At 38.4% G+C, this 15,565-nt stretch overlaps 1 protein-coding gene across 1 annotated transcript in view; it reads right to left on the bottom strand.

Moving 5' to 3' along the window:
- Larp1b (La ribonucleoprotein domain family member 1B) overlaps positions 1-15,565 on the bottom strand; it is a 92,523-nt gene that overhangs the window by 58,291 nt on the left and 18,667 nt on the right. Inside the window, 4 exon segments of the mRNA XM_021196315.2 lie at positions 7,318-7,492; positions 10,731-10,875; positions 12,993-13,158; positions 13,570-13,713. Coding sequence (XP_021051974.2) covers positions 7,318-7,492; positions 10,731-10,875; positions 12,993-13,158; positions 13,570-13,713 — 630 coding nt within the window.

Genomic DNA, 15,565 nt, shown 5'->3' with positions numbered 1-15,565 from the left:
AGATGGGGTTGGGGCGGAGGTGTGGGATGTGGAAGAAAGAAAGAAAGAAAGAAAGAAAGAAAGAAAGAAAGAAAGAAAGAAAGAGAGAGAGAGAGAGAGAGAGAGAGAGAGAGAGAAAGAAAGGGAAAGGAAAGGAAAAGAAAAGAAAAGAAAAGAAGAAAAGAAAAGAAAGAAAAGAAGAGAAAAGAAAAAAAGAAAAGAAAAGAAAAGAAAAGAAAAGAAAAGAAAAGAAAAGAGAAGAAAAGGAGGGAGGTAGGGAAGGAGGAAAGGAGGGAAGAGGGAGGGAGGGTATGTTCTAAAGTTCTAAGATTATTACTTTCATTAAAAATCCTCAAGGGTGAATGCTTTATGCAGAAATCTGATAGATGAAAATTGAGTCTTTTAATGACTAAATTATAGCAGACCAGGAATGTGTGTGATGAGGGTTGCAAGATTTATTTCCATAAACATGCTAGAGTTGGATTTAGTATCTTTGCCTTTGATACATGGATAGAAAAGGCTGCAGAATATCCTAGTCAATACAGTAGCGCATGGGCTTGTAAACATATGGCTCATGCTGGGTCTTTAGATTTGCTACCACAAGAAAAGAAAAAATTATACAATAAACTCTAGTTACATGCAGTATAGAACTTGCAGTAAAGCCAGTTTTGAAATATGCTCAAGACAATTGTAAAGTGCTGCTAAAAAAAAAACCTGGTACCTTCTGTTCCAAATGAGCCGAGATTTACATTAGGTATGTCGTAAAAATGTGGCTATGTCAAATAAAAGTATCTATGAGAATATTACTGGAACTTAAATGTTTTTGTTTAGTTACTGTTTTTGTTTTTTTTTTAATTTTAAATTTTATTCCAACAAATTTATTTCAATTCATAATTCCATTCAATCTGAATTCTTGTTTTGGGATTTTAAAAGACTACACTGCATTGCACTCTAACATTTCAAATATTTTCACTCTTGTGCATGTAATATCTAAATGTAAACAAAATACCCATAGCATTGTAGAAATCTATGAAGTGGGTTTTTTTTCAGTTGTCTTAATCATTTTATTTAGCTCTTCCTCTCCTTTGAACACATTTTTTATTAGATATTTTCTTTATTTACATTTCAAATGCTATCCCCAAAGTCCCCGATACACTCCTCCCCCCCACTCCCTTACCCACCCACTACCCCTTCTTGGCCCTGGTATTCCCCTGTACTGGGTCATATAAAGTTTGCAAGATGGGGGCTGGTGAGATGGCTCAGTGGGTAAGAGCACCCGACTTCTCTTCCGAAGATCTGGAGTTCAAATCCCAGCAACCACATGGTGGCTCATAACCATCCGTAATGAGATCTGACGCCCTCTTCTGGAGTGTCTGAAGACAGCTACAGTGTACTTACATATAATAAATAAATCTTAAAAAAAAAAAGTTTGCAAGACCAAATTAGACCGATTAGGCCATCTTCTGCTACCTATGTAGCTAGAGACACGAGCTCTGGTTCATATTGTTGTTCCACCTACAGGGTTGCAGCCCCCTTCAGCTCCTTGGGTACTTTCTCAAGCTCCTCCACTGGGGCCCCTGTGTTCCATCCAATAGCTGACTGTGAGCATCCACTTCTGTGTATGCCAGGCACTGGCATAGCCTCACAAGAGGCCGCTATGTCAGGGTCCCTTCAGCAGAATCTTGCTGGCATGTGCATGTTTGTTTGTTTTTAAGTCTCGCACTTCTTAGCCAGACCAGGCTGGCCTGGAGCTCACAAAAGATCTTCCCTCTGTCTCCTCCTGGAGCTAGGATCAAACGTGTCTGTTCCTACATCTGGCAAATATTTTGTAATTTATTTAAGGCTTCTACAAACTTTGAAATTATATGTAGGGTTCAAAAATCCCTCCTGGGACACTGACACTCCATAAACAGTACATTTATCACCAAGTTACTCATAAAAATCAGAAAAACAATTTATACATATGAAATAAGTAGTTATTTTTTACACCAATAGAGAAAGAAGAGTACAGGAAAACAACAGCTCCTGTTTTCTTAATGCTCAAATATTTATACAATGACCAAAGAACCACTACCTTGTTAACTGTGGGGATGCGGTGACTTAGTTCCTAAATTTAACTGAATTACTACATATAGATAGAATCTAAATGCCAGAATAGCAATTGGAACAACAATGAGAAAATTAAAATTGTCCATTATTATGTTTGTTTTTATTTAAGGGGGCGGTGCCACATGTGTCTGGGGTACCTGAGGAGGTCGGAACAGGGTGCTGGGTCCCCTGGAGTTGGAGGTACAAGTTATTGTGAGTTGTACTACATGAGTCTTCTGAAGAGCAGCAAGTGCTCCCAACAACTAAAACTATCTTTTCCAGCCCCAGTATTTACTGTTTCACTACACAAGTTTAGCTTTCTTATACCTATCTAACAGTTATATATAGTCATCTCTTAAGGTCTTCTAAGCTTGATTATAGGTTTACAGTTATAGGAATATAGTTGTTTTATAATACTAAAAATGTATGTGCTTAGAAATAGAATATTAAAATATTTGGCAAAGAGTAAAATTAACAATATTAGGATGAAATTTGTTCTCTTTATGCTTAAACATATATACCACGTCATGTATTCCAGATTCATACTTTCTTTTATAACTAAAATACTTTAAATTGCTTATTTTTAATAACCTAAAATCAAAAGATTGAGATTTGGAGATTCTAACATTAATTTACATTGATAAAAATTATTTGGCCATATAACACCTTGGGTACAATTTTTAAGAATATAGACAATTTACCTTTGTTAATTTTATATTAAATGAAAAATGTCTACTTAAATCTAGGGTGGCTTTTCCCCTCACTGTGGGTTTACTACAGTTCTGAGTAATGAGCAGTTCTTTAAGAACATCTACATACAGCTTTCAAAGGAAGTTCCACAGCCTATTCAGTAACCATTTCCTCTCACACATCATGGGCTGACAGTACACAACACCCACATAGCAAACCCTACATTCCAGAAGTCATCTTACCAGTCTCAAAATAAACCTTTTGTGCTGATTAAGATCTTCTGCTCAGTGGCAATGCCAACCCATGTCACACAATTCAACCTCCAAAGAGGAAAAAGTAGATATTTACATTTCTGTGATAAAAAGGATCAATTATGTTAAAATATTTTATCATACAAATGGCACAGAAACCAATAAAAAGTTATTAAGATAGTATAATTTGATATTAAAGGGTATTTGATAAAAGCTTCACTTCTTGTCGCCACCTATAATTACATAAGGCTATCTGTAGTCCTACCTTATTTCTTCTCATGTCCAGTGACACACTATTTCTCCAGGCAATCTACAAGTAGACTAACAAGGTCAGATGTGAAGATTTATAGGAAATGGAGGACAGATTTACTCCTGAGTTAATGTGCATCAGCATGATTCTGTCAGCATCCCATACATCTGGCATCTGCTTGCTCTTTTGCAATATAAAGCAGCTGACATCAACATGACATTTTTTATGCTGAACATAAAAAGTGCATCTGAGCCGGGCGTGGTGGCTCATACCTTTAATCCCAGCACTTGGGAGGCAGAGGCAGGCGGATTTCTGAGTTCGAGGCCAGCCTGGTCTACAGAGTGAGTTCCAGGACAGCCAAGGCTACACAGAGAAACCCTGTCTCGAAAAACAAAACAAAACAAAAAAAATGTATCTAAAGATGTTAAAAAGGTAAAATGTATAAAACTTTGATTTTATTCCTGCAATTTTATTAATAATACATAAATTGTTAATGGAACTTGACTGACCTATCTTGGTTATCTTATGGGAAAAAAATGTCCATATTACCAAACAATCCCAATTACTTGTTCATAAGCTGGCTAAAATATCATCTTGAACCCCAAGTTTACAGTTATCTGGTATAAAAAATAGTTTCTATATTATCCAATGTTCCCAACTAGTTGTTCATAAGCTGGCTAAAAGGATCCCAAGTTTACACATTTTTATGAGTTATTTGAATAATCTTTAGGAATAGAAACCTAAAGTTCACTTATCTTTAAAAGCATACAGTAGTTCTTGCAGAGAGACAACATTATGGGTAGAAAACTATGGAAAGAGAAAGATAAAAACTATGGGGCACAAAACACTGGAAACTAGTTCTTTGTGATTTAAAGAGTAACAAATTTTGTGTATCATTTACATTTATAATCCAAATACCTTTACATATGGAGTTTAAAAGAAATAAAACCAAAGGAAACATTTTGGTTTCAAACAGAAATATCTAAAAATATCCATCATTGATAGGCTGTAAATTAGCTGTATTTTTATGTCACTGCAACAAAACACTTGACAAGAAACAACTTAAGGGAAGAAGGATTTATCTTGGCTCACAGTTTGAAGGGCAGAGTCCATGATGGCAGGGAAGGCATGGTGATAGGAACATGAGGTGGCTGGTCACACTGCGTCTGCAGTCAGGAAGCACAGAGAGATGAATGGTGGTACTCAGGCCAAGCACCCAGCCCATGCTTAGGATGGGTCTTCCCTCTTCAGTTAAACCTCTCTGGAAATGCCCCACAGACATAACCAGTCAAGTTGACAATGAAGATTAATTATTACAAGTACACTCCTTGTCAACTTGACTGTCAAACAAATCACTTTTAAACCATTACATTTCATCTCTGACTCCCATAGGCTCAAAAAGCAAAATAAATTCAGTCTGACTTCAAAAGTCACCATAGTCTTTAATTGTCCCAACATTGTTCAAAAGCCCAAAGGCTCTGAGATGCAAGGCAAGGTCTTAACTGTGAGTTTCTATAATTTCAGAAAACAAGTTACATACTTCCAATGTACAAAGGCATAAAGTAAACATTTCCATTCCAACAGAGAGGAATGGGGTATAGTAAGGGAAGACTGGATCAAAGCAATATCTAAACCTAGGAGGAAAAGCATTATACCGTGATCAGCATCTGGGGCTTGTGGGACTATCATCCAGGATCGAATGACCATGAACAGGTCTGCCCCTCCAACTTTGTCACCTGTAGTATTATAGCCTCTCTCATGGGATGATTCTACTCCAGTTTTCCTTGGTAGGTGTTCCACAAATCTGGAACTCCCAACAGCCTAGAAGTCTACTTTGCAACTTGACCTTACAGAGCTTCAAACAATGGTGACCCTGTAACTTGCATTTTACATGCTGACAAAGCATCCAAGTTCTACTGCCAGACTGAGGTGCTGTGCTGGCTCCTATTACCTGTAAGCAGCTTAATTAGCCTGTAACTAGCCTTTCAACACACTTGGGCTTCCAAAACCGGGAAATAGTTCTCATAAAAGTCTGTTTACATAGCCACAGTCTCAGTTTAGTTTCTCTTCTTTCAAATCAATTCCTATTTTCACTAGTTGGAGACTTCCATAGGTTTTACTCTCAGGGCATGTGTCCTGCCTCAGTAAACAATGGTACTAATTTCCTTAATTATAAAAAGCTCTGTGTGCACTCTGCTTGGTGCACTCCTTTATTCCCCAAACTGCACATTTTCCAGCCTCCCTGCTTTTCCCTACTATAGATGTGAATAAGCACAGTGAGTGGTAAGCTTGCCTCAGTCTTGAACCTGCCACTGCCACACAAACTGCACACCACTCTAGGACGTACTTTTTCAGGAATGGGTAGATTACACCCATAGTCTCCATCAGAAGAAAATGCAAACAGCCTTTAGCTCACCTCTCCACAGTGTAATTGCCCCTCTCTGAAAACTCCTGAGCATAATGTTCACTTTCTAGCTGTTCACTGGCATGCTGGTCTCCCATAAGCCACTCAGAATGACCCACTGAGCTCTGCATCCAAGTGGGTCATTCCTTCTGAAGACCAGTTCCAAAAGCCTACATACCACACGGTCAGGTTAACACAGCACGTTATTCTTGGCACTAACTTTCTTTATTATTATTATTTTTTTATTGCTGTCCCCAAATTCCTAACAAGAGGGATTTGTTCTGGTTTACAGTTTGTGGAACACAGATAGGCAGGCACTGCTTTCATGCCAGTATATGAAATACAATTTTGAAGCTAGCAAAATGGCTCAGAAGGTAAGGGCACTTGCTGGGCATATCTAACCACCTGAGTTTAATACCTGAGTCCCACAGTGGAAATAAAGAACCAACTCTGTAAAGTTGTCCTCTTACCTCCACACATACACACCATGGCACACATATGCCCACACTCAGAAAACATACATATCATAAGTACACAATAATAAATAAACAATAAAAAAGAAAAGCCTTTAAAAACAATTTTGAAGCATAAAGGAAAAATGCCCTTATTTATTTAACTTAAATTTCTTACCCCTTAAGTATTCACATTAATACATCTTATAGTACATGTGAAATATGACAACATGTGAGTTATGCAAAGTATACTATATTAAAGAGCAAGTCAAATAGCAAAGGACCTAACAATTTTGGAAATGCTACTCAATCCTCTCTTTTTCTGCTTTATTGATCTGGGCAAAGTATAAATGCCTGGAAACAAAAGATAGAATTTGCAGTATTTCCCCAATGATAACAATTAACTTTCCCACCATGAATGAAGTAGCCTGTGCAGCCTAAGCTAATGACATAGAAAGGAGAAGCTCCTACAGTAACAGCAGTCCTCTGGTTTGTCTCACATCATTATCGTAAGGTGATTTTCTCCACTGCAGGCTGGCCCAACCTTCTCCACAAGGGGGTGGGCGTAGACATTCTTGCACAGAAGACAGTATGGTCACTCTCACTTCTGCAGCACGATTTGCTCTCATATTTACATGGTATTTCAGGGAGTCACCTACTCCACTGTATATTCCGATCATATGACATCCAAGAGCATCAGTAGATCATCACCCTGACTGAAAAAAGGTTAAGCACACATATTTTTCCCAAGAGCAATTATCTTTAAAATGAACCAGGCAAAAAACTCTTAACACTAACATAGTTTTTGGAAACTCAAAAGAACCAGGTTGCAGAAAATTCCAATACTATTTTAGAATATGAATTATCTTATATTTTCAAGACAGGGTTAAAGTACATTGGTAACAAAAGTAAAGGAAGGCTAGCCCACCTTGGGTATAAATTTTGGTTCTTTCAGTTTTAGATGTAGAGAAGTGGCGTGATATATAGTCATTAGTAGTAGAATTTAAAAAAATAGGAAGAATGTCCACACAAGACAACACACAAAAAAAATTTAACATCAAGAAACACTATGATTCTGCATAATTATAGTCTAGCTGGGAGAAAACATAAGTAATATTTGAAAGCTCAATAAACTACAGATAAATAGGAAACCTCACAAGCAGCCCACTGTTACACTGTTTGCTCTAGACAAAAAGCAGTTACCTGTATGGGAGCCAAAGGCCTGGCCAGGTATGAACTCTGGACAATCAATCAACTGAGAAAAGTCTGTTTGTGGCACATTTCGTGGAGGAGGGCCTGGAATTGGCCATTTTTCTGGTTCTATCTTTTTCCTCATTTTCTCATCCACAATTTCTACTTCTGTGCTATCCTTAAGTGCCTGGCAATAGAAATTTTAAGCATTAAAGTTACATTCAAATGGTCTTAGTTGTATGTCTTATGTTTCTAATCTAAAAATTGCAAAGCTTTAAGTTAGTAGACTATAATATAGTTAATGTGTCTGAGACAAACAGTGAATTGATCCGTGTCTGTAATTTCACTGATCAGGCAGCAGAGGCAAAAGGACTGTGACAAGTTTGAGGCCAGCTTGGTCTATACAGAAAGCTCTGGGCCAGCCAGAGCTAATAATACATATTAAGACTCTGTCTCAAAAAACAAAACCAGAAACAGAACTCAGGAAATGGGGGTAGAAGATAAATGGGGGTAAGCAAAGTTCTTAAAGTCATTCTAGGCTCCATAGTGAGCTTGAAGATAGGCTGCGCTCCATGAAACCCCAACTCCCACTGTCAGCAAAAGTGAATACACAAGCTGAAGATAGAGCTCACTTCCTAGAGCTCTTCTCTACATGATTGATGTCCTGGGTTTGATCACAAATACCCCCAGAAAAGCCAGGTATGGTCATGTGTGCCTGTAACCCAGCACTCCCTCAGGTGGTAGGGGTAAAAGGATCAAGAAAGGTGGTAGGGGTAAAAGGATCATGAAAGGTTATCCAAAGTTACATAGTTTGGTATGAATGCAAGTCAGACCTGGAATATACAAAAAAGAAATCACACTCTAATGATAATGGTACCTGTCATTTTTTTTCTTTTTCTTTTTATTAATCACAGTGATTACTAACAAGGGAACAACTGACTTATTACTGGCCAAAGGTAAGGTAAAAACTGTTACAGATCCTGTGGAATTTATTTTTATGTAAAAGACAACTTAGAGGTTTATGCACAAGACTTTGCCTTCTATGTAGTAGGTTTGTCCTACTGCTGCTTGAATTCTAATGTTAATTTGGGTCCCCAAAACTGCTTACACCAGTGTCTGCATGTAGCTTCTTGGAACCTGCCCCCAGTTGGTTCTGATTGGTAAATAAAGATGCAGGCAGCCAATGGCTGGGCAGGGCAGACAGAGGAAGATTCCGGTGACCTAGAGGGCAGAAGGGAAATCCGCTATGCCAAGACAGTGTGGAGGAGATGAGAGACAACATATGAAGGAGCTAGAAGAATGCCGCACAGTTGGGCAGACCTCTGGGTCCAGAGCAGCCAAGATAAAACACAGAGTTTGGTAAATTGTAACTCAGAATTATCAGAGGGAGGTAGATTCTATCAGTAGTGAGGAAGTTAGGCAGTAGCCCAGTTATTGTGCTGATTAAGGCATATCAAAATATAAAGGCTGTGTGTATGTGTCTTTCATTAGGGATGTTAAGCATTGAGGTGGGTATCAAACCCACTGCTGCCAGGATTTTTAAAAGTTAAAACAATTCTGTCCTTAGTAAAAGAAGAGGTGGATACCAACAGCCAGGCATGATAGTACGTGCCAATTATCTCAACACTAAAGAGGGCGACATAGGAGGATTAAAGGATTACTATCCTGTGTCAAAGAAACAAGCAGACACAATTCTAAAAGGAACAACTATATGCAAAAAGTTCAAGCATCTTAAATCTTAAAAAATGTTTAAAAACGGGCTGGTGAGATGGCTCAGTGGGTAAGAGCACCTGACTGCTCTCCTGAAGGTCTGGAGTTCAAATCCCAGCAACCACATGGTAGCTCATAACCATCCATAACAAGATCTGACGCCCTCTTCTGGAGTGTCTGAAGACAGCTACAGTGTACTTACATATAATAAATAAAATAAATTTAAAAAAATGTTAAAAAACAAAAACAAAAAACTGGCATTTTCATAAATTGCAAAGCTTGATCTAAATGAGATCCTGTAGAAACTGATATTTGGGGGCATCCAAAGTTCTGACTAGCAGATCAACTAGGCATTTTATTTCATGATACAGTTAAAGAAGACAAAGGGTGATGGTGGTACACACCTTTAATCCCAGCAATCAGGGAGGCAGAGGCAGGAGGATCTCTGTCACTTCAAAGCCAGCTAGTCTACACAGCAAGTTCCAGGAAAGCCATGACTACAAAGAGACTCAGCATTTCCAAGCAAAGAAGAATGAGTAGATTACATATCACTGACTCCATGAAGTCCATGGAGTTCTGTGGGAGGCTACGGCCCCTCCCCTGGGCTACCCAAAGCCGCACCTTAAAGATGGCACCTGTTGGCTATGGAGCTTGTTCCTACTCTTCTGGTTGGCTGAGGCCGCGTGCCTGGTGAGGTGACGTGGCCTGCCGAGATTGGAGTGGATAGGAGAGTATAAAAGGGCTTGTAGCCCAGGGCTTGGGGGAGATGAAAAAAGAAGGTTGCTGAATAAACTGCTGAGAGAAGAACTGGTGGTTGCGTCTTCCTTGCTGGTCAAGAGAGCAGGCGCGACAGAGTTCAGTTTGAAACAAGTCAGAGGTACCCTGCATCCATGAATGAGCATGTGTACATGTGCATTCATGTGAAGGGGGAAGGCTTCCCAAAGCACATACAAAATCAATATTTAATAAGTACAATTGCATGTTAGTTTAGAGCAGTCTGAAAGAAGATTTAAGAATACTAAAAGTTCAAGTTTTCAAAGGTAGACATTTAAGTTTTATAAAAATAGAAAAAAGCTGAGAAATTCTCTGAACTTAGGAAGAACAAATTGACAGCTTTTTATTGTCTTTATTGAGATGACAGCTGACCTAGAATATACGGACTCAAGGAATTATACTATCTGACTTTTGAGTGGCTTTAAATTTCCATACCTAGCATAATTCTCTGGGAGTTAGGAGGTGGGTTAATTTTGAGAAAAGGTCCTGCTCTGTAGCTCAGACTTGTCTTGAACTTCCCAAGTAATTCTTAGCAAATACCTTAGCATACTTTTAAAAACACATAACCAGTATATGTACAGTGTCTGTGTGTGTGTATGCATGTGCTCACATGCTCGAATGTTGTGCACAGTGTGGCCTTGCATATGTAAGCCATGGTGAACATGTGGTGTCAAGACAGCTTGTACATGGTTTTCTCCTTTCACCACCACATGGATTCTAGGGCTAGGACACAGGTCTCAGGGTTGATAGCAAGCAGCACCCTCACTCAGGGAAGCATCTCAGCAGCCCGCTTTTCTTTCTTTCCATTTGGGGGGGGTGAGGGATGGGGGGGTGATTAACCCAGGATCTTGTCTATATTGGCCCAATGCTCTGCTCTTTAAAACACTTTTAAAGGACAGTTTAAGCTTAGCTGTTTTATTATTTTTTAAATGAATATTTACCTCCAAGATGAGATTAAGGTTTGTGGTGAGAGCCTGCACACGGTGAAAACCAGCAATAAGGGAAATGGGCAGGAACCCCTGCTCATCCATCTTTCTTCGAAGAAAGAAGTCCCGTTCCAAGTTCTCTGTGCTGAAGTAATACTCACTAAGAAAAGAGGACATGAGTTCATCCACTCATTTGGCAACACAGATGTGTACCCACTGCTTACAACAACTGTTATCAAATTAATCTCTCTGGCTAATAATAATACCATATTAGAAGTTAAGTAAATATACATGAATGTAACATAGCACACAGCAAAACCCCTGCTCAATTGATAATTTCTTTTATTCACAGCAGAAATGTATTAAAAATTAATGCTAATAGTTTAACTATATAACAAAACTTTAAAATCCATTTGTTTATATTGTTCAGAATCCAGCCATATACTTGCTGGGTAAGTGAAAATTCTAGAGCCCTGAATTTTTCATGAGTCACTCGTTGAAAGACTCCATTACAAAGCTACCCCCACCTGCTTCATTTAAACACTAAATAATAATAATAAAGCTAAACATAGCAGTTTACTGCCTCCCAAACACTGGGAAGAACAGTGCACTTGAGAATGTCTTTGGTTGAGTCATACTCAAAAGAAGGGTACTTTTTGGTCCCCCTTGCCCCCAACCTAACAACATACTAACATTGTATATTAGGACCCCTAGCAGCCAGCATACAACTAAATAAAAAACATGCCAAGACAGTAACACAATCAAGCATAGCTTGTAGAGAAACCCAGGCTTTGACTCTCAGCATTTCCAAGCAAAGAGAAGAATGAGTAGATTATACTTCACTGACTCCATGAAGTCCATGGAGTGAAAGAATACAGACTAACTCAGGGTTAGTTATTTAAGCACAGACCCACTTAACCCTGCCCTAGACAGATTATAAACAGACAAAAGTCATAAAAGACCCAGAAGGAAAAATATCAAAGAACTTGGAAACATACATTTAAAGTGTCCATATAATAAAATGGAAAAAAAAAAAAAAGACAAAGCTCAGGATCCAAGGGGATAGAGAGAAATCATGGCGACATTGTAACAGGCAATCTGACAGCCGCCCAGGCCCAGAGAAGTTCTCTGGGGGTAGCAAGTTAGGACAGAGCACACAGCTTCACACAATTTAGTGTACAACTCCATTACTTGGTAACCTTGAATTACTTAGGACAAATTCTAACCTTGAAGAACTAAGCATGTCTAAAGATTAACTGATTTGGGGTAAGTTTTCACTTGTGGGAGAGGGGAAAAATTACCCTACTTTAAAAATATAAGATGTAGCTGGGTGGTGGTGGCGCACACCATTAATCCCAGCACTTGGGAGGCAGAGGCAGGTGGATTTCTGAGTTCGAGACGGACCTGGTCTACAAAGTGAGTTCCAGGACAGCCAGGGCTACACAGAGAAACCCTGTCTTGAAAAACCAAAAAATAAAAAAANAAAAAAAAATAATAATAATAAAAACAAAAGGGCTGGTGAGATGGCTCAGTGGGTAAGAGCACGACTGCTCTTCCAAAGGTCCTGAGTTCAAATCCCAGTGACCACATGGTGGCTCATAACCATCTGTAACAAGATCTGATGCCCTCTTCTGGTGTGTCTGAAGACAGCTACACAGTAATTACATATAATAAATAAATAAAGCTTTAAAAAATAATAATAAAAATAAAAATAAATAAAAATATAAGATGTATATCTGTCCTGTGTGATATCTATCAGTCAAAGTGCAAAGTTCTTATACAGCATATTTACTGACATCTTGGCAACACTAATAAATCAATGCCGGTACACTCTGATTTTTATTGCATCTCAAATGCCTAATCCCATTGCCTCAGAATCTTGTCTGAGATTACAAAACCTGGGACATTACACTAGACATCTGTAGTCATAAATTAAAACCGTACTGAAATGCAGATTCCTAAATCAGTAGTAAGCTTTGAACTCATAGCAATGCTGCCTCAGGAAACCTAGTCATGGAATTATAGACATGTACCATACCCTGCTCGTTTACAAATTTTAATATAAATATCTACTTGCAAATGAGACACATTTTACTTATTTTAAATAATATACAGAAGTTTTAGTCTTATATATTTTTCATACCTACTCATTATGCAATGACATTTTAACTACTCTCTGGAAAATAACAGGAATATGAACAAAGAAAAATTTGTAGATACCTATTTTCTCAATATTCTAGGGGGTGGTAAATATCAAAATTTCCTTTCTTTACTTACATTTGGCGCTTAATGTACTCTTTAAGCAGAGTTTCTTCTACAGGATACACGCGCACACCTGTGCCATCATCATAATAATACATCATGCTGGTGTTCAGCTCTGTAGGAAATGGCTGCTCAGTCCTTTCCCCCAGCTCTCGATAACCATATGAATAATCAAAGTTCACTGGATACAAAGTAAAAGAAAGGCGATCACAAAATTAAAAAATAAAATTGCAGTAACCATAAAGAGAAATCCAAAATGAATAACCTCAAATACAAAACCAAATTTACTGCCAAACTAAAATGATTAGTTGATCCATTGTGCCAGAGGACTACTGAAATAGCTCAGCAGGGAAAGGCCATGTGACCAAGCTAATACCCTGCATATAACCTCTAGATCACACGTAGTAGAGTGAACCAACTCCTGCAATTTGTCCTTAGATGTCCACATGCACCCTGACTTAAAACCACATACTTACAAATAAAAAGGTAAAAAAATAATTAACATAATACAGGGTAATGTGAAAAACAAGACTATTTGCTAATTTTTTCCAAGCTCAAACTTAACAGAGGAAAAAAAAATCTCATGTCGTACATCTAGGGTTTCCTCGGCCTCGGCCTCTTCCTCGGCCCCGGCCTCTTCCCCGACCTCTAGTGGTGCCTCGGATGGTACCACCCTCACTTCTCACACTGGATACTTCATCTTGATCATCTCTCTTTTCTCTATCCCGTCTCCAACCTTCAAATAAAAATATTCACACTTACAATAAAGTAATACAATAATCTCTATGAAAATATAGTAACTACTTTCTCCCCCATTTTTGTCTCTTTGGATTTTAAAAGCACCTTTTATTTATTCTTTGATAATTTCATGTGTATACAATGTATTTTGATTATAGTCACCCACTACCCCTACCTCTCTTGGATTGTTTTTCCAGGCAAGTTATCACTGTGTAGGTGGGACTGCTGGCATTGATTTCAGAGCTCTGCCTAGGGCTGCTTCCCAAGTGATGGGATTAAAGGCAGGTGTTGATAAGCACCAGGCCTGATTCGGTTTAGGGGTTTTTGAGGTAGTGTCTGATTTGTTAGCCCAGGTTGGCCTTGAACTCCTAGAAATTCCTGCATAACCCTGCCATAGTGATGAGATTACTAAGCAGGAGCTACCACATAGCTTCTATCCTGGTTGATAGTAATCAGGCTGTATTTAAACAGTAAGAAATCCAAGCCGACTATTAGTATGTTTAGCATAAAAAGTGGGTAGGAGTAAGGAGGTGCTGAGCATATAGAGAACATTCTATAGTTAGTAAATGACACACTAGAAAGATAAAGAGGTCCTCTGCTAAGGACCCTATTGTATACATATTTACAATGCTCCACAGTCATGGTATTTACATGTAAAACTTCCCTAAAAAATACTTTCTATAAAACATGTATGGAAGAAATTCTACCATTCAAATAAAAGGCATGTTTTTAAAGAGAAGCTGACAGCACATAAAAAAATTCAGAGGAATTGTATCTATAATATTCTACAACTTTCACTCTGTAGACAGGAGGCTATCCTCAAACTCAGAGAGATGTCCATGCCTCTACCTCCTGAGTGCAGGGATTAAAGGCGTGGGCCAACATGGCCTGCAACAAGGATTTTTCAACCCCATCCTTTTGATGCTGGTTAGACAAGAAAAGAAATTACTCTGTGCTATTCAGATGCTTCACATCACCCACCACTTCCACTCATTAGACAACACCCCTAGCATCCATTTATTCTTCAGTAAGGACATCAAGCATTATCTTCTCCTACTGAAAGCCAATACCCTAGATCCTATAACTCCAACTTCTATGCCAATTTAAAATTCTTTGTAATTTATGTGTCTGTCTGTGTATGGATTGATGTCTACAACATGTGAAGAAGAGCCCACAGATGTTAGAAGACATGCTTGGATCCTTGGAGTTCCAGGTGGTTGTGGGCTGATGCAGCTACTGGAAGCTAACTCTGATCTTCAAGAGAGGTAAACATTCCTAATCACTGAGCCATCTATTACTCCAGCCCCTAAAATATTCTTGCTAAAAAATTGTTACACGCCTACAATTCTAGCTATTGGGAGATTCAAGGCCAGTCTGGGCAACAATATTCAGTGAAATATAAAATAGCTTCCTTAATCCAAAGTAGGCCTTATTTTACATCATAAGATAATAAACTCACAAAAAGTTTAATGTTATTTAAATATAAATGTCATTTAAAAAAGTATTTAGATGCCAGGCACTGTGGCACACACCTTTATTCCCAGGACTTGGGAAATAAAAGAGAGACTGGTAGATCTCTGGTTTACATAGAAAGACCCTGTCTTTAAAAAAAGAAAAGTAGTTCTACTAAAAATTTGCCATTAAAAACTAATCATAAGGAAACATGACCCAAAACATAACCCAAAGTAAAGAATATCTGTTTAAAACGACCTTATTTTCTATAGACTATCCAGAGACTACCCCATCCGGGAATCCATCCCACCATCAGCCACCAAACCCAGATACTAATGCACATGCCAGCAAGATTCTGCTGAAGGGACCCTGATATAGCGGCCTCTTGGGAGGCTATG

Source organism: Mus pahari, chromosome 4 (assembly GCF_900095145.1).
Source record: "Mus pahari chromosome 4, PAHARI_EIJ_v1.1, whole genome shotgun sequence".
Taxonomy (NCBI): Eukaryota; Metazoa; Chordata; class Mammalia; order Rodentia; family Muridae; genus Mus; species Mus pahari.
Note: the sequence above shows the minus strand (reverse complement) of the source record. Positions and strands in the feature narration are given on the sequence as shown.